At 43.5% G+C, this 14,268-nt stretch overlaps 1 protein-coding gene across 1 annotated transcript in view; it reads left to right on the top strand.

Annotated features, from left to right (window-relative positions):
* The window catches only part of plxnd1 (plexin D1), a 63,513-nt gene that overhangs the window by 14,223 nt on the left and 35,022 nt on the right, over positions 1-14,268 (top strand). The window contains exons 5-11 of the mRNA XM_053424057.1: positions 1,368-1,497; positions 4,340-4,517; positions 4,749-4,857; positions 10,151-10,250; positions 11,634-11,732; positions 13,328-13,417; positions 13,491-13,599. Of these exons, the coding sequence (XP_053280032.1) occupies positions 1,368-1,497; positions 4,340-4,517; positions 4,749-4,857; positions 10,151-10,250; positions 11,634-11,732; positions 13,328-13,417; positions 13,491-13,599 (815 nt within the window). The remainder of the gene's footprint in view (positions 1-1,367; positions 1,498-4,339; positions 4,518-4,748; positions 4,858-10,150; positions 10,251-11,633; positions 11,733-13,327; positions 13,418-13,490; positions 13,600-14,268) is intronic.

The raw sequence follows: 14,268 nt of genomic DNA, 5'->3' as shown, positions 1-14,268 counted from the left end.
ACATGCTGTATTTTAGAACAACTGTGACAGTGTGAAGGGGAAGTGGGATGTGCCAAACTCATTATGTGGCATGTTGGGCTGCTGGTTAGTGAGGCCTCTTTGGTTTTGTCCTCCCTCTGAGGTCACTTTGTCCTTCCAGTGTGCGCGGCAGAGGACCAGAGGTCTGTGCCAACAGCCGGCGAGGTTCGTCAGTGAAGCAGACGTCAGAATGTGAAGCCACCTTGCTCGTGGAATGACCTTTTACTATTCTGCTGTCCTACATATTCATTATACTCACAGAAAGTCACAGACACAAACACACACTGTATGGTTTATGCATGTCGACACATACAAATACGCATTCACGGAGACACAATAGGTCCACACACCTAAAAGAAGGTTTGTTTTATTCAACTCTTAGTAACAGCCTTGATCCTAGCGCCCGCGGGATGGGTTGCCATAGCAATGCGTGTGACCTAGAGTCAAGTAGTCTCTTGTGCTGAGCCAGACAAACTGACAGCCGAGGTCTGAGTGTGACATTAGGAGACCAGAGTACCTCATAAATCTGTGAGAAGCAGACCATGAAACCCAACGGTGAGAATTTGTCAAGTCCTAAAATGAAACGAAAACACGAACGTGCCCGCTCTCCTCACGAAGGATAAAAGGTTGACCTTCAAACTCAGGGTTCCCATACCAGCATGGAAGTCCGGTGCCCGATTGGGTCTTGATTGCCAGCTTCAGCTATTACAAGGACTTAAGATATAGTAAGTCATACCGATGGATGCCAACTTTTGAGCCTTAGCCAAGTTTTCTTTGCATGTTAAACTAGGAAATGTGCAAATGGTCATTAACCTCTGTTGTCTTATCATGACAGTCAGTATACCAGTGCCGTGGCCGTGCTGATGGCAGCTTTCTGGAACTGTAAAAGTGACATGCAGTAATCAAGACTTGCTGCTACACTCCAAACCCAGAGAGCTCGTCACCTGTTTATTCAAAGCTTGGTGAAGCTTGACAAAGTTTTCAGAACCTCGAACTGGAGAATCGGTTGTCTCTGTCATGGTTGTGAATAAACTGTTGTCATGATGTCGCGGCCACCACCAGAGCACTTGTCGCCTGTTCATTTCAAGATTGATAGCATATCGATACTACATTTCCTTGGGACCCTAACAATACACATGCCAAGTACCATATGAATAAGACCAACAGTTCTTGATGCATGCGGTCCACATACAGACAAGATACTTCAACATTGCAGAGATTGTTAAGAAAATCCTACCAAACGTGTTTTTGTGCTGTAATCTAACCTTGTCCCAGATAGCTTTGATATGATCTGATAAATATACCCAGAACATGACTCTTAAACTTTCCCTCTGTTACTCTCTGTCCAGATGTACCATCCAGAAGGAGTGTGCTCAAGGGCTGCTGGCGCGCACTTGGATCAGCATGGGTGAGGGCCCTCAGCAGTGTCCTTCCATGACCCTCACACCTCCGGAGATCAGCATCTCTGCAGATATCAAGGTATTTTCAGGTCCCTTCATATCACACCCTCAAATACACATGACTGCTGCTGTGATCAGTGGGGGCAGTGTGCTGTATTTAAAGATGCAGAAACGGGATGTCTCATGACCACCACCACCACTACTATTATTATACACCCTATTATTATTATTACCCTGCTGATATAGTCATGCCAATACTGTTTGCTGTTGCAGCTGCCTCCACTACCCTACCCCCGCTCCTGAGGAGTATGTTCTTGCTTTTTGGTAGAGTTGACTGAATATTTACAGTATAGTCCCGAGCTAATGAGCGGTAACAACAAATCAGAAACCTGCGTCAACATTATTTTGCTAACACTAGGTATCAAAGAAAAGCCAGAGACTATATTGTATTATGTCAATCTGTCAGTCTCACACTGGGTCTGGGGTTCTGCAGCGGCTACAGACACCTTCTCTGTCTGTAGCCGCTACAGACACCTTCACCGAGCGGACAGGACAACTGATGATTTTACCCCGGTAGAGCAGCATGAATAGTGAAAAGTGCTCACTCTGCAGTTTCTTCTGGGGACATTTCAGTCCCCAGTGGCTGACAGACTCAGATACTGGCTGGTGAGAAAAAATGGATGTAGGCAACAGATACAGGAAATACTTGTGGTTGTGTATTTATGGTCTATGATTTATGGTCTATGACTTAGGTACAAACAAAATTTCATTACTTAAATTTCAATTGTAAAAGTACACTATTATTATGTTATATTAATACGATCAGGAACATGAATTACCACAGCCGACCTAATGTAAGTGTCTGTGGCATAAATAAAAAAGTGTGATGAGCAACACTTGTCAAAATCCACCGTTTCATCTGCTTCACCTTCACCTTTTACAGTGTGAGTTTTTAAATGCAGAGAAGCTGTCAAGTGTAAGTTACTGTGCATTCACTGACTCCCCCAAAGGTCCCGTTTCATTGAGCTGTGAAGTCGCTCCAGCTTCAGTGTGTTCATGTGCTTTGAAGTCAGAATGGGGAAAAAACATAGATGCTGTAAATAACATGTGTTGTATTTTTTTGTCTACAGCAATCAAACAATAACTTGACACCTCTTTTTTCAATATTTGCATAATATCAAAAATAATCAGTTGTGACAGGCATATAAATATTTCTTTTAAAGATCATAAAAAGTCTTGTGATGGGCGCTTGTGGAAGATAGATGTGCAGTTTACTGGTGACAAAATGTAACATTTGACATTAAAGCAACTATTTAGAGCTGATTGTAAAAACTTGAAGACGTTAGCAACGTGTGATAATCTGCAGGAAGTACTTCTCTCCTGTCTGCATCCTGTTTTTAACTGATGGTTTCTGATCATGAATCTGGATCGTTCCAGTCACTTTAACCTTAATGTCCTGGCTGCGCGCGTCTCATGTTGTGTGTCCACGGTGCACATGTGTTTAAATACGTGTCTCATAAACTCTGAAGTGAATCAACAACACTGAGTAAACGTCAGTTCTGTTCAGGTCCTAAAGCAGCTGTGGTTATATCTATGCAGCGACGAGACATCGCTAAAAAGTGAACGTAGCGAAAAACATGAACCGATGCATCGATGGAGAGTCGTCCACGTGTGCATCGCGATGCAACGGAAAAACAATAAATGTTCTCACCTCCAGCGTTAACCCTGGACTATATAGGTATTTTGGAAGGAATGGCTACAGGGTAGATTAGAACCTTATGTAAAAAATCAAAGACAAGGATCATAAGTTAACGTATCCCTTTAGGCATCTAGGCAGCTTTAATAACTCTCCTGAGTACAATAGAATTTATTCATGGTGTAAATTGGTGAAATTGAGAACGAGGTTTGTTTCTTGTTTTACTGCTCTGTCTACCAGGACGTAAGGGCTTTACTGTTTTACTAAAATGTCCTGTTTTAACTTATTTATGTAAATTTCTTCTGTTTTGCTGATCGTGAAAAACTTTGCGCTTGAGTTTGTGCTTCAGAAAGTGAAGTTGGCAGAGAAAGCAGTTTATTTGTTTAAGACCGAGCTGATAAAGAATAAAGTTTTTAATGTAACGGAAAGTTTCACCACTGCAACTGTGTTTTTCTTGGTGTGACACACATAAAGCCGATAATAACACATGAGGTGTTGTAGGCTGAGAGACGACAGGTCATTAATTGGTTCATTAATTGCGGATAGTTGCGTGTTATGTAGGTCATTGTGGCTGCTCTGTAATACATCCAGCAGCTGCCCGATCCACAGGCATCCTCTGGAGTCACAGGAAGCTCGGCTCAAGGTTGTCTCCCCAAACAGGAAGCAGCAGGCAGGAAGTCAGGGCTTTGGACAGGAAATGATCAATCCAACCGAACAATGGAGCAGATTTTTTAGGACTTGTTAGCACACGTTACCGGCCGCCCCGGCTTGTAACCGCTGAGCCCCAGAACATGTCATCACTTTTTTTTTTCCCTCTTTGCCACCCAACACCTCTCTCTCCTCCTCCATCCCCTCTTTTTTTTTTTCTCACATTGAAATAATTTAAGCTGAAATTCAGTCATGTCAGTGTGGTGTTATGTTTCTCATTATACGTCTGTCATCCTTCATCACATAGCCACATTTAGATGTGAGTGTAGCACTGTGCCATCTGTTTCATCATTACACGTTAGCTTTTTTCTATCTCTCTGCACCAACTCCCGAACAAACTTTAGGAAAACGCCAGCACAATTTCCCCTCCACCGAAGACCAACTGCACATACACTGGATTTAAATACACGTGTGGGCATGTGGAGCTGAATTTGTGATTAATCTCCATTGAGATATAAAAGATCAGCAGTTATTTATATTTATATTTATGCTCCTATCATAACTTTTCCCAACGTAGGATGTCGGCATCCTGATAAATGGGAGCGTTCCGGATCTGGTGGGCTCCCGGGTGGAGTGTGAATATGGGCCGGGTGTTTCGACAGCTGCCACGCTGCACCTGGACTCCGGCCCCGCTCAGATCCAGACTTGTCCCCTGCTCCCCCGAGAAAACTACCAACCCATCCTGCCGGGCACAGGTGAGACTGCAAACGAGCATGTATTTGCAGTATAGCCGGCTCCTATTTTACAGTTACAGCATGTGATCTGTTTATTATATAAGATGTTGAGCGTTATTGCAACAAATGCAATTTCCCCTTTTTGTCTTTCAAAACGCAGCCGAATCTCTTGATCTACTTTGTGTTATGAAAGTGATACCGACTCGACTGCTCGACACGTGCAGCTTTGTTTACATGCCTTTGTTCCTGCAGATCATTTGACTGTTTCTGTGGCGATAAAAGTGAATGGCACATCTGTGGTATCTGGGAGCTTCATCATCTATGACTGCGAGAGGACTGGAGCCATACACCCCAAGATGGCGTGAGTCACACATCCATCGACAACGCTGTTTATCTCAAACTCTCGATGTGTTCCCTGTTTGTGTTGCTTGGCCAACTCAGATCCTCGTTCTGATCCCTTACTTTCAAATTAATTCACTAAGTGGATGAAAATGAAATACATACACTCTAAACTTCTTTTTTAAGCTGTGCATCGTCCCTCAGATATATCTTGTGATCCTTTGAAGGGCCTTGACCCCTAGTTTAGAATCCACTGGACTCAACTATCATATTGTATACAACCACTCCCGAGACCTTGAGCCACTGGCTATTTATTCAAATCTTCCCTAATGAATCCTAAATACCAATAAACTAAGATTATAGCGATCCCTCAACATTGGGCTTTGGCAAGCTGTGGTATAATTGTCAGCCAAATGTCATCTTAAATCTCTGTGGCGTTGTAGATGAGCACAAACCACTGGAAGGTGAAAGACAACAAAGCTTCTCCACTCTGCTTGTCTCAAAGGCCTTTGTCCCTAAAGTCTTCCTCTTGTGTTTCCCCCCCCCCGCTTCCTCTTTAGGCCTCCGTCGGTAAATACTGGCGACACATCCTCTCAGAGGGTTTATCTTGTGTTTGGTTTGCTCAGGAATTCCCAGCGCAGGATCACATTTTGGATTGATATGCTGTAAACATTAAGCCAAAGGAAATTGGATATGTTTGTCTGGCTGGTCATCTTGATGTGAGCTTTTTGTGAGGGACTACGACTTGTATGGCCCGGTCACAAAAAGGCTTTTCTCATGCCTGGAGGCGAACCAGCTGGCCTCCCTCTGCAGCATGTTGGACCGTGTCAGAGGATCCACCATATCTGATGGGCTTAGGCTTAGAGGGACATAAGCATATGTGCGTCTGTATGTGTGTGTGTGTGTGTGTGTGTGTGTGTGTGTGATGAGATTGAAACAGTGTGGGTGTGGTCCTTTGTTCGGTTCTTGAGGTGCAAACACAGCAGTTGCAGGTACATGTGTGCAAGACTGCATCCAATATGTGCACACGGCCCCGGTGCTCGGCGAGGTCCGGGAGTGTGAAATTAGATGGTGGTTTGTCGAAGGTGATAATGAGCAAAGTGCCATTCTCACAGGATGAGCAATGGGCTGCAAACTGCGGCGCTGCTATCCTCTATCTGATTTTAGTCACTTCAAGCTGCTTTTTTAATAATCCCTGAAGAAAGTCCTATGAGCCACATCCCCTCGACGAAACCAGATAGTGGAGTCTCTTTGTTTTTCTGCTTTATGGATAAAAGCCATCACTTTGGTTTCTTCACATGCTGAACTCGTCCTACGATAATAAATCAAGCCCACATTAGAGTGGAAATATAAACCACGGGTGTAATAAAAAGAAAGTCATCGCTTCATTTATCATTATCGAGGTAAATCTGGCATAACGTTATTTTTGGTAGAAGTTTGAACGATGATTTATCGATGTAGAGGAACGTTTCAACTGTAAGGCGTCTCTGTCCTTGTGCTGAATCAGGTTGTGTGTGTTTTTCCGATAATCTGTGTGACTGTGTTGGTTGTGTGTGCATGTGTTTGTAGACAGTGCTCCCATGACCCCTTCAAAGTGGTCAGGCAAAGTGTTAATGACAACCAGACCTGTAGCATTCCAGCCTCACCAAACAGCCTGTAGGACAAACCACTCCATCTCCCCTCTCACTCTTTATGTCTCTCCGCCACACGTTTTATTTGCTTTTTATATGTCTCCCTGTGCTTTTCTGTTTTCACCTCCCTCTCTATCTTCCCCCTGTCTCTGTCCGTTTGCTCCGCTCTTCCTTCTCTGCTGGTCCCCCCCCAAAACTGGTCCTTTTCTTCTGGACGTATTTCTCTTTGACAGAGACGTGATTGAGGATGTGTGTTTAACCGCTGTGTCCACTGAGAGGCCCTGAGAGTGCGAGCCTGACTGTGTATTTAGTGCACGTGTGCGTGTGCGTGTGTGTGTGTGTGTGTGTGTGTTTGCGTGAGTGGTCATTATGACTTGAGATGGACAGTGCCATAGGGTCTTTACTGTCAGTGTCAGGTCAAGCAGAGATAGTGACTGTGTGTGTGTGTGTGTGTGTGTGTGTGTGTGTGTGTGACAGAGAGAGGGGGGGGAGTTAGAACATGTTCATGGGTGGTGTTTTGGTGAGACAAATGGGGAGTCTGAGAAAACAGAAAAGCTGCAGCTGATAACAGCCTTGAGGGGGCCGTCTGCTTTTAATCAGAACACAAACTAACACACACACACACACACACACACACACACACACACACACACACACAACAACACACACACACACACACGTTTCAATCACGTTACTGCATGCTCTTACACCCACAGTACTCCCCAATCTAGATCCCCTCAGAGAGCTGTTATCACTGGAGGTGATATCCTTCCCAGTGTGGGACATCTGTCTCTTCCCAGAGGCAAAACAGTGGCACACACAATCCACTTACACATGCACACTGCTCAATGGAGGTGTTCCACTTTTAGTGAGGACACACACTCAAACGCACACACACACACACACACGCACGCACACACACACACACACACACACACACACTTCAGCATCTTAGGAGTCTTAAACTATTTATGTGGCTTTTTAGTGATAGTGAGTATCTCATCCATTGTAAAGTGTATTTGAGGAGCTCTATAAATAAAATGTATTCTTATTATTATAGCTGTTCATGTTGGTCTTTCTGCTTCGGTCTCCCGTCACACTTCCCCACGCCCACCAGACGTTTCTGGACTTTTCTCCTTTTTCCCAGCCTGTGGTGGAAAAGTAAAAAAAGAAATCACTTTTCTTTGACCTCGTTGGAAAACATCCTAAGGTCATGGAAAGATATGAGGAGGAATTTACAAGGACTTAACAAAGATAACTGTGGTGCAAAAAACATCTGACCGGACTTGCACTGGGCTTTTCTTTTAAACCATCTTTATTTATTTTAGACATGGGAGACACACACGGTGACCAACTCAGTACCGTACACCTAAAGTTCAAGAAATGTTTCATATCCATTACATATTCTCAGTTCCGATGAGAGAATATTTTCAATTATCAATAAAAATATATAGTTTCGGAAAAATTAAAAAAAAAAACAGAATGGAAATGTTGAGCTGTTATTATAAAAATGAAATGAAAATAAGGAACTGAGCAAGGGACTTAAGTATTGAAACAGTGACATTTACACTACATGCTGTATCACAATTGGGCAATACTAACTTTTTATATTGAAATAAATAGGTCAAATTACATTATTTATACTACACTGCTCAAACATTTAATCCATGCATGTGTTGTTCAATCACACACACACACACACACACACACACACACACACACACACACAGGCAGAAACAATACACTGCTTTCCAGCTATGTTGCTTTGCAGGCTCATAAAAATAAGGAACGGAGCAGTGGACCATGCGAAGTGAATTATACTCAGACTTAGTGTATGGAGTTTCCTGTCATGGGGGCTTCGGACCTCTTTTATACAATTGTCAAGTGGAGAAATTACATTTTTAGTGCACTCCACAATGTAGAGGATTCATTGAAATTACGTTTGTGCGTGTAGTACTTTGTTAATATGAGGACATTTTGAATAAAAGGAATTCAATATGCTTGTTCTTCAAACTTCAAAAATACCCCTATCTGCACAGATATGAAAGAGAAAAGAAATCTATAGATTTGGAGCCAGATTTCCATCTGTTTTGAATTATGTCACAAGAATAAAACAGCTGCTCTGTTGTTTCTACTTCATGTGGCTCTGCCCAAGTGCAACTATTGTGGTGCATCGTTTTAAATGCTTTTGCCACTAGGAATTGCGGGAAGGCATTAACTGCTTTGCTTTCATGAAGGTTGGTCCAGGGTATCGGATGCTAAAGGAGATAAGAGAGGAAGCTTTACAGGTCCTTTCCTCATCGTTTAAAGAATTCAACCAGCCCTTATCAGGGCAGCCACTTAAAGACTTCTGGGTCGTTTCACTCACTTAGGAACGTTCCTAAGCAAAAAAGACTATTTACCCTCCTGCCTGCCGGCGGCCCTGCTACCTGTAAGCCTGGTCTTCATAATAAAGAGTAATGTTACTTCTACACCGGCTGCCTGTGTGTCTGCACTCCCTGTCTGTCCTCCGCAGCGTCTTTGGCTCTCGGATCCATTCCCACCATCTTCTTTTTATATAATTCAAATTTGATTAAAAAGAGAGCCAACGTAATTTTCTGAAAAAGCCAGGAACTGTAGTTTTTAGTAAATGTTAATATAAGAGAAGTTATAGCCGCTGTTTGAGTGAGCGTGGGCTCAATTCAAAATAAACGTTGTCCCTGTTCCTCACAAAATAGACACATGTCTCCCAGTGCAATAATGTGGCTCACTGATGTGTTTAATAGATTTTGGACATCAAGAAGTCTAGAGCATAGACAAATAAACTATGTCAGGTTTTAATTACACAGGCAGTATTTGTTAGTAGGACCAAATCATTTGTTGCTTTTGGTCTTTTCGTGGAATTTTTTGACGTTAAGGAAAATATACAATAACGCAAGACTCGTCCTTTAACCTTAAACTGGGTCCAGAGCATCAAACTGGGTCCAAACCATCAAACATTTCTTTTGAACCCTAAGGAGACACTCCTCCCCACTCAAACACAGACCTTTTAAACTTTACGACTTGTCACAATTCACTCCCACTCAACATATTTCCATGTACTGTATGTTGACATGTCTTGGACAAATGAGCATAAATTTAAGGGAGTGCTGAGCTGCAGATGGACCCACTTGTCAAAATGTCATCACCTGAGGCGGTGTCAGGCTCTAAAAGGATTTCACAAAGATAGAAATGCAGGACACAGCACACACACACATTATCATTAACCACTCCAAAGCCCTTTTTATGTGCGCTGCTCAAGGCAAAGATGCCGCGTCCTAATTCCACCGCCATTCTCTACGGTACGGGCCATATCGTTCCAACATTAGCATGAGTGACTGAGTTTCTATAGAGAAGTTCTTTGTTTCAACTCAAGCAGATTGGCCCTGTGTGACTTCCTGACTATGTTGTAACTCTGGAATGAATGTGTCTGCTACTGTGACTAATCATTGCTTCCTTTTATTAAAGCTGATCTTTGATGCCTGTAATCGGTTCAGCTACAGCCTGTGTTATACTGCAAATGCATCACAGTATGCGACACAGATATTTACTGCATGGGAATAGATCAGAGCGAGATACAGGGGGCTCCAGCTTGCCAGTAGTGGCAATATTTGATCCTTGTTTCTCAACTCTGTTTCCATGTGTGTGTGTCTCCGTCTGTGTCAGATGTGTGAGCTGCCTGAGCACAAGGTGGAAGTGTTACTGGGACCAGGAGAAGCACCTCTGTGTCTCGGCCAAAGATGACTCAAGGCACAACCTGCTGGAGGTGAGTAATTGTTTTTCTAATCCATCACCCAAACAAATGCCCCGAGGATCTAATAATATTCAGAGCTGTCATCACAGCCTCAGACATGATGCAGACTCTGCTGGACAACATCTCAGAGCGTCCTGTCATTAACATCAGGCCAGACGGGTTACGGCAAGAACTGTTGTTGAAGTAAAATGTCTAAACTACACTAAGTATGAATCTTAAAACCAACTATAAAACTCAGGTGGTTCTGTTTTTACAGACTCGTAACCGAGTAATGTTCCATTTAAAGTCCCTCCGACCTCCTCCTAAGTTTCTCCGTCTGGCAGTTTGGTTTGCTCTCCCAGCATCTGGGAAGGTACATCCACCGTGCCCCTGTTATTGCGAAGGAATTTTTCTGAGAATTCAAGACTTCTTGTTGCCAGAAAAGAGATAAATCTACACCTACATTTTCAGCTGTGGTTGAATTTATTACTTTGTGTTAAGTAGGTGACTGCACAAGGGATTATGTAGGTATGTTTGGCGATGAAAAGCCCCACAAGAGTGGAAAGCCGACGAACCAAATTGTGTAATAGGTTTGGCACGAGCACATGAAAGGGCTGTGAAACTAAGGAATTCATCCAAGACTCGTGGAGCCTCATTGGAACCAATTAAAGCTCTCCCTGAAAACGTTAAGACTAGGTCAGCCATCGTGTTGTTGTTGCTCCCTCTGGAGTTTTATTGCCCTGTCAGGCCCCCTCCGCCTGTGAGGGGCGGCCTCCTCCCAGCAGACTGTGACCCTCGGGGTGAGGGTCTGACTGTGCTCATTCACACTGCAAGACCCAGTCAGAGGGGACATGATGGGACTCACGGTCCCTCTGGTCAGCTGCTGGTCAACTGTTGTTCTTCTTCTTCTTTTTAAGTGTTTTACTGCCCTGTGTGTTTAGTGTTCGGCCTTACATCACAAGATCCCTTGAAAGGGAAAAGAGTGATTTTCGGTAAACAAGGCATCACTATAAATCTTAGTCAGGAATGCAGTTTCAGACCCCAAGATATAACACACACTCACACATTAAAACAAAGGAGGCTTTTTCTTTGTAGGTCACCACGGGTTATTTAAAATATAGGTTGTTTCTTAACATGAAAAAGAAGGTCTCAATGTGGGTCATAAGGAGAAGAGTGGTTTTCTTTTCCTGCTCTGCTGAGTCCATCAGGGTGTCCGGCCGGTGGGTCTGTTTTTCTAATCCCCTTCTATTTGAAGCTATTGTTGTTTCCCTCAGAGCGAGACTTTACCCTCTCATTTCCTCCTCCTCCAGATAAACAGGACAGGTATTTTGGGATTGCGGATGTGTGCAGGGGAGCCATTGTTTTCTTTAACTACTATATGTCACTTCCTGCCCCCTACACTCCATCTCACCACAGAATGCAGCTTCCTGTCCGAGCCTGGTCATCTCAGAGGTACCGCCTACGCCATCAGAAATGGCCCAGGACTTCATCATATCCCTGAGCAACATCCTGCAGGTATGGAGTCAGATCTGGACATTGTCCAAAATGCATGTTGGACATTGTCCAAAATGCATGTTGTGAAAATGATTGGAATAAAACCGAAACATGTGGTGTGTTCGCTTCAAGCTGAGTTAAACACAGATGGACATATGTGTGCGTTGATGTGGGTCAGTGCATGAGCGATACTTGAGTGTGGGTGATCTCAGTGCTGAGCGATGGAGATGAAGAATGAGAGCGTCTCTTTATGCTTATGCTGCTCACTGCTCAGCTGTCTGAGCCCACCATGCCTTGGGTATCTAACTGGGACTAGCTGAGTTGTGTCTTCGTCAGCACACTGTACAATGTGCAGTCGGACTAAGGCAGCACACGTGGCAGGGGCTTTATTCGCTCGTGTTCATTTTTAAATTCAGCTAGTCCCCTCAGATCAGTTTTTTCTAAACGCCTTTTCTCATCCTTAATCCACACGGAGCGAGTCAGACGCTGATCCTGCATCGCTCGATAAGGACACGAGCAGGATCCTCTCAGAATTCCAGTGCCGACTGGTTGCCAGGTGTGGTCAGTCACACATGCCTAACCCTCGCTGGCCTTTTCCAGCCCTCTCCTGGTGTGTTGCTATGGTGACAGACAATGAGTCACATACAATCTCAGACACGCACACATGGGGGATGTGATACACAGCCTGGATGTGATTGGTCACTCATACTCCTCTTTATTGTGAAAGTCTATACAAAACAATGTTGTTCGACAAGTCAACAGAGGAGTCAGTCCTATTATTATTATTATGTGGCCATCAGTTAGATGCTTGTTGGATCTGTGGTGAAGTTTGGTTTGGTTTCCCACGACAATTTTTTATTTTATTTTCATTGAACTACAAACTTAATATAAATAACTTAAAATAACATTGATAAACAGTTCACTGAAAACATACAGCAGATGCTCTGAAGTTTGTCTTTTCTTCTCAGACTAAACATAAGAACTGAGAACATTTCAAAGTGTTCGCATGTTGGAGTAGTTTTTTGCATTTTTTCTTTAAGTAAAAATACCTTCCAGATGCAAGTAAAAAAAAAAAAAATCAAGGTTCTCCTGTATCATAAAGATTTAGCCAAGACCTGGAGAAGGCGATCAAAGTAGACCAATTACAGCCGGCTGGATTCACTGGGAAATGATTCCCTCTTCTTTAAGTACTTATCCTTTGGTGCTTTAACCTATCTTAAGTTTTCATCATGGCCTTGATGTACTTTTATCAGTTAAACTCAGTACCCATTATATGAGGAATAAATTCATATTCATTACTTTGGTTCCCAGATGACTTTGCAGAGGTGTGGGAGTCCAGATGTTTATGAATATGAATTTTCAATGGATTGCATCTTTTCCTGGCAGGGACAATTATTGTGGGTTATTTCAGTTTCCTGGTCCATTTTCAGATGTGCAAATTGTTACCAGACAATGTTTGGAAGAACATCTCACTGCTGAACGAGCTGTCCACAGTTCTCTAATTTCTGAATGCTATTGATTTTGTCAGTGTGAGAACGGCATAATATCTCTATTTGCTCTGTTGTTAAATTGTTAAAATACTGAACCTTATTTAAAGTAAGTGCTTTGCATTGCAGGGGGAGGAGCTGGACTGTGACTTTGGGACAGAGCAGCGATATGCGGCCGAATGGCTCAACAGCTCAACTGTCAAGTGCAGTGGAGTCAAAGTAAGTGTGGCTAAAGACCAGCTTCTGAGGTTTAAGTCCTGTTTGTGAGTTGTTTTTCTTTCTGTCCACGTAGCTGTCCACTAACCAGAGGAGTCAGGTTTACCACCTCAATCTGAGGCGGAGAGGATTCTTCCGTGAGCAGGGGGAGGATGTTTTCATCGACAGCCCACAGCCCATGAAAGGTTAGACATTACACCCATGGTTTTGTAGATGCGTGAAAAAGAAAGCAGATGAAAAATACAATTGCCATCTGTTACGCTTCAGCTGGTCGCTCAGCTCTCTGGGGCTCGCGCTGTAATTATAGACCCCCGCAAAAACAAGACAAAATCCGACAAAGCTGCCACCGTCGCTCTCAGAGTGCCTCTCACCTGTGCACGGATATTTTCTGATGAGATTGGTGGATTTGATTACACCTGGTTAAAAAAATAAAGAACCGCTTACAGGGACAAACATTGTTACACTGCCTTTCACTTGCAATAATAGTAGTTTGTCTATTACAACACATAATTTACCAACAACTAGCAATTTGCCATAATATCACATTCGCCTACCGTCTAATTACACATAATGATTGTAGGGCATAGGGAGCCACGGTCTCAGGTGTCATCCATGCGTCTTACAACCCATGTCCATCTGTATTGTTGCAAATACAATCTGAGCTCCATGACAACAGCGAGACGATGAAAAGTGCCGTGTGTGTTGTTGAACTTGGCGCGTTGTGTAGTGTGCGGCTCCAAGCCAGCCCCTCGCCTTCCCCAGTTCCAGATGTGCTGTTCACAGTCCATGTGTCTGCCATGTGAACATCGGCCCTGGGCAGCTGCCAGACTCTCTGCGCTGTTATCGGACACGAT

The sequence above is a fragment of the Pleuronectes platessa genome, chromosome 6 (assembly GCF_947347685.1).
Source record: "Pleuronectes platessa chromosome 6, fPlePla1.1, whole genome shotgun sequence".
NCBI classification, from domain to species: Eukaryota; Metazoa; Chordata; class Actinopteri; order Pleuronectiformes; family Pleuronectidae; genus Pleuronectes; species Pleuronectes platessa.
This window is presented reverse-complemented; position numbering and strand designations above follow the sequence as displayed.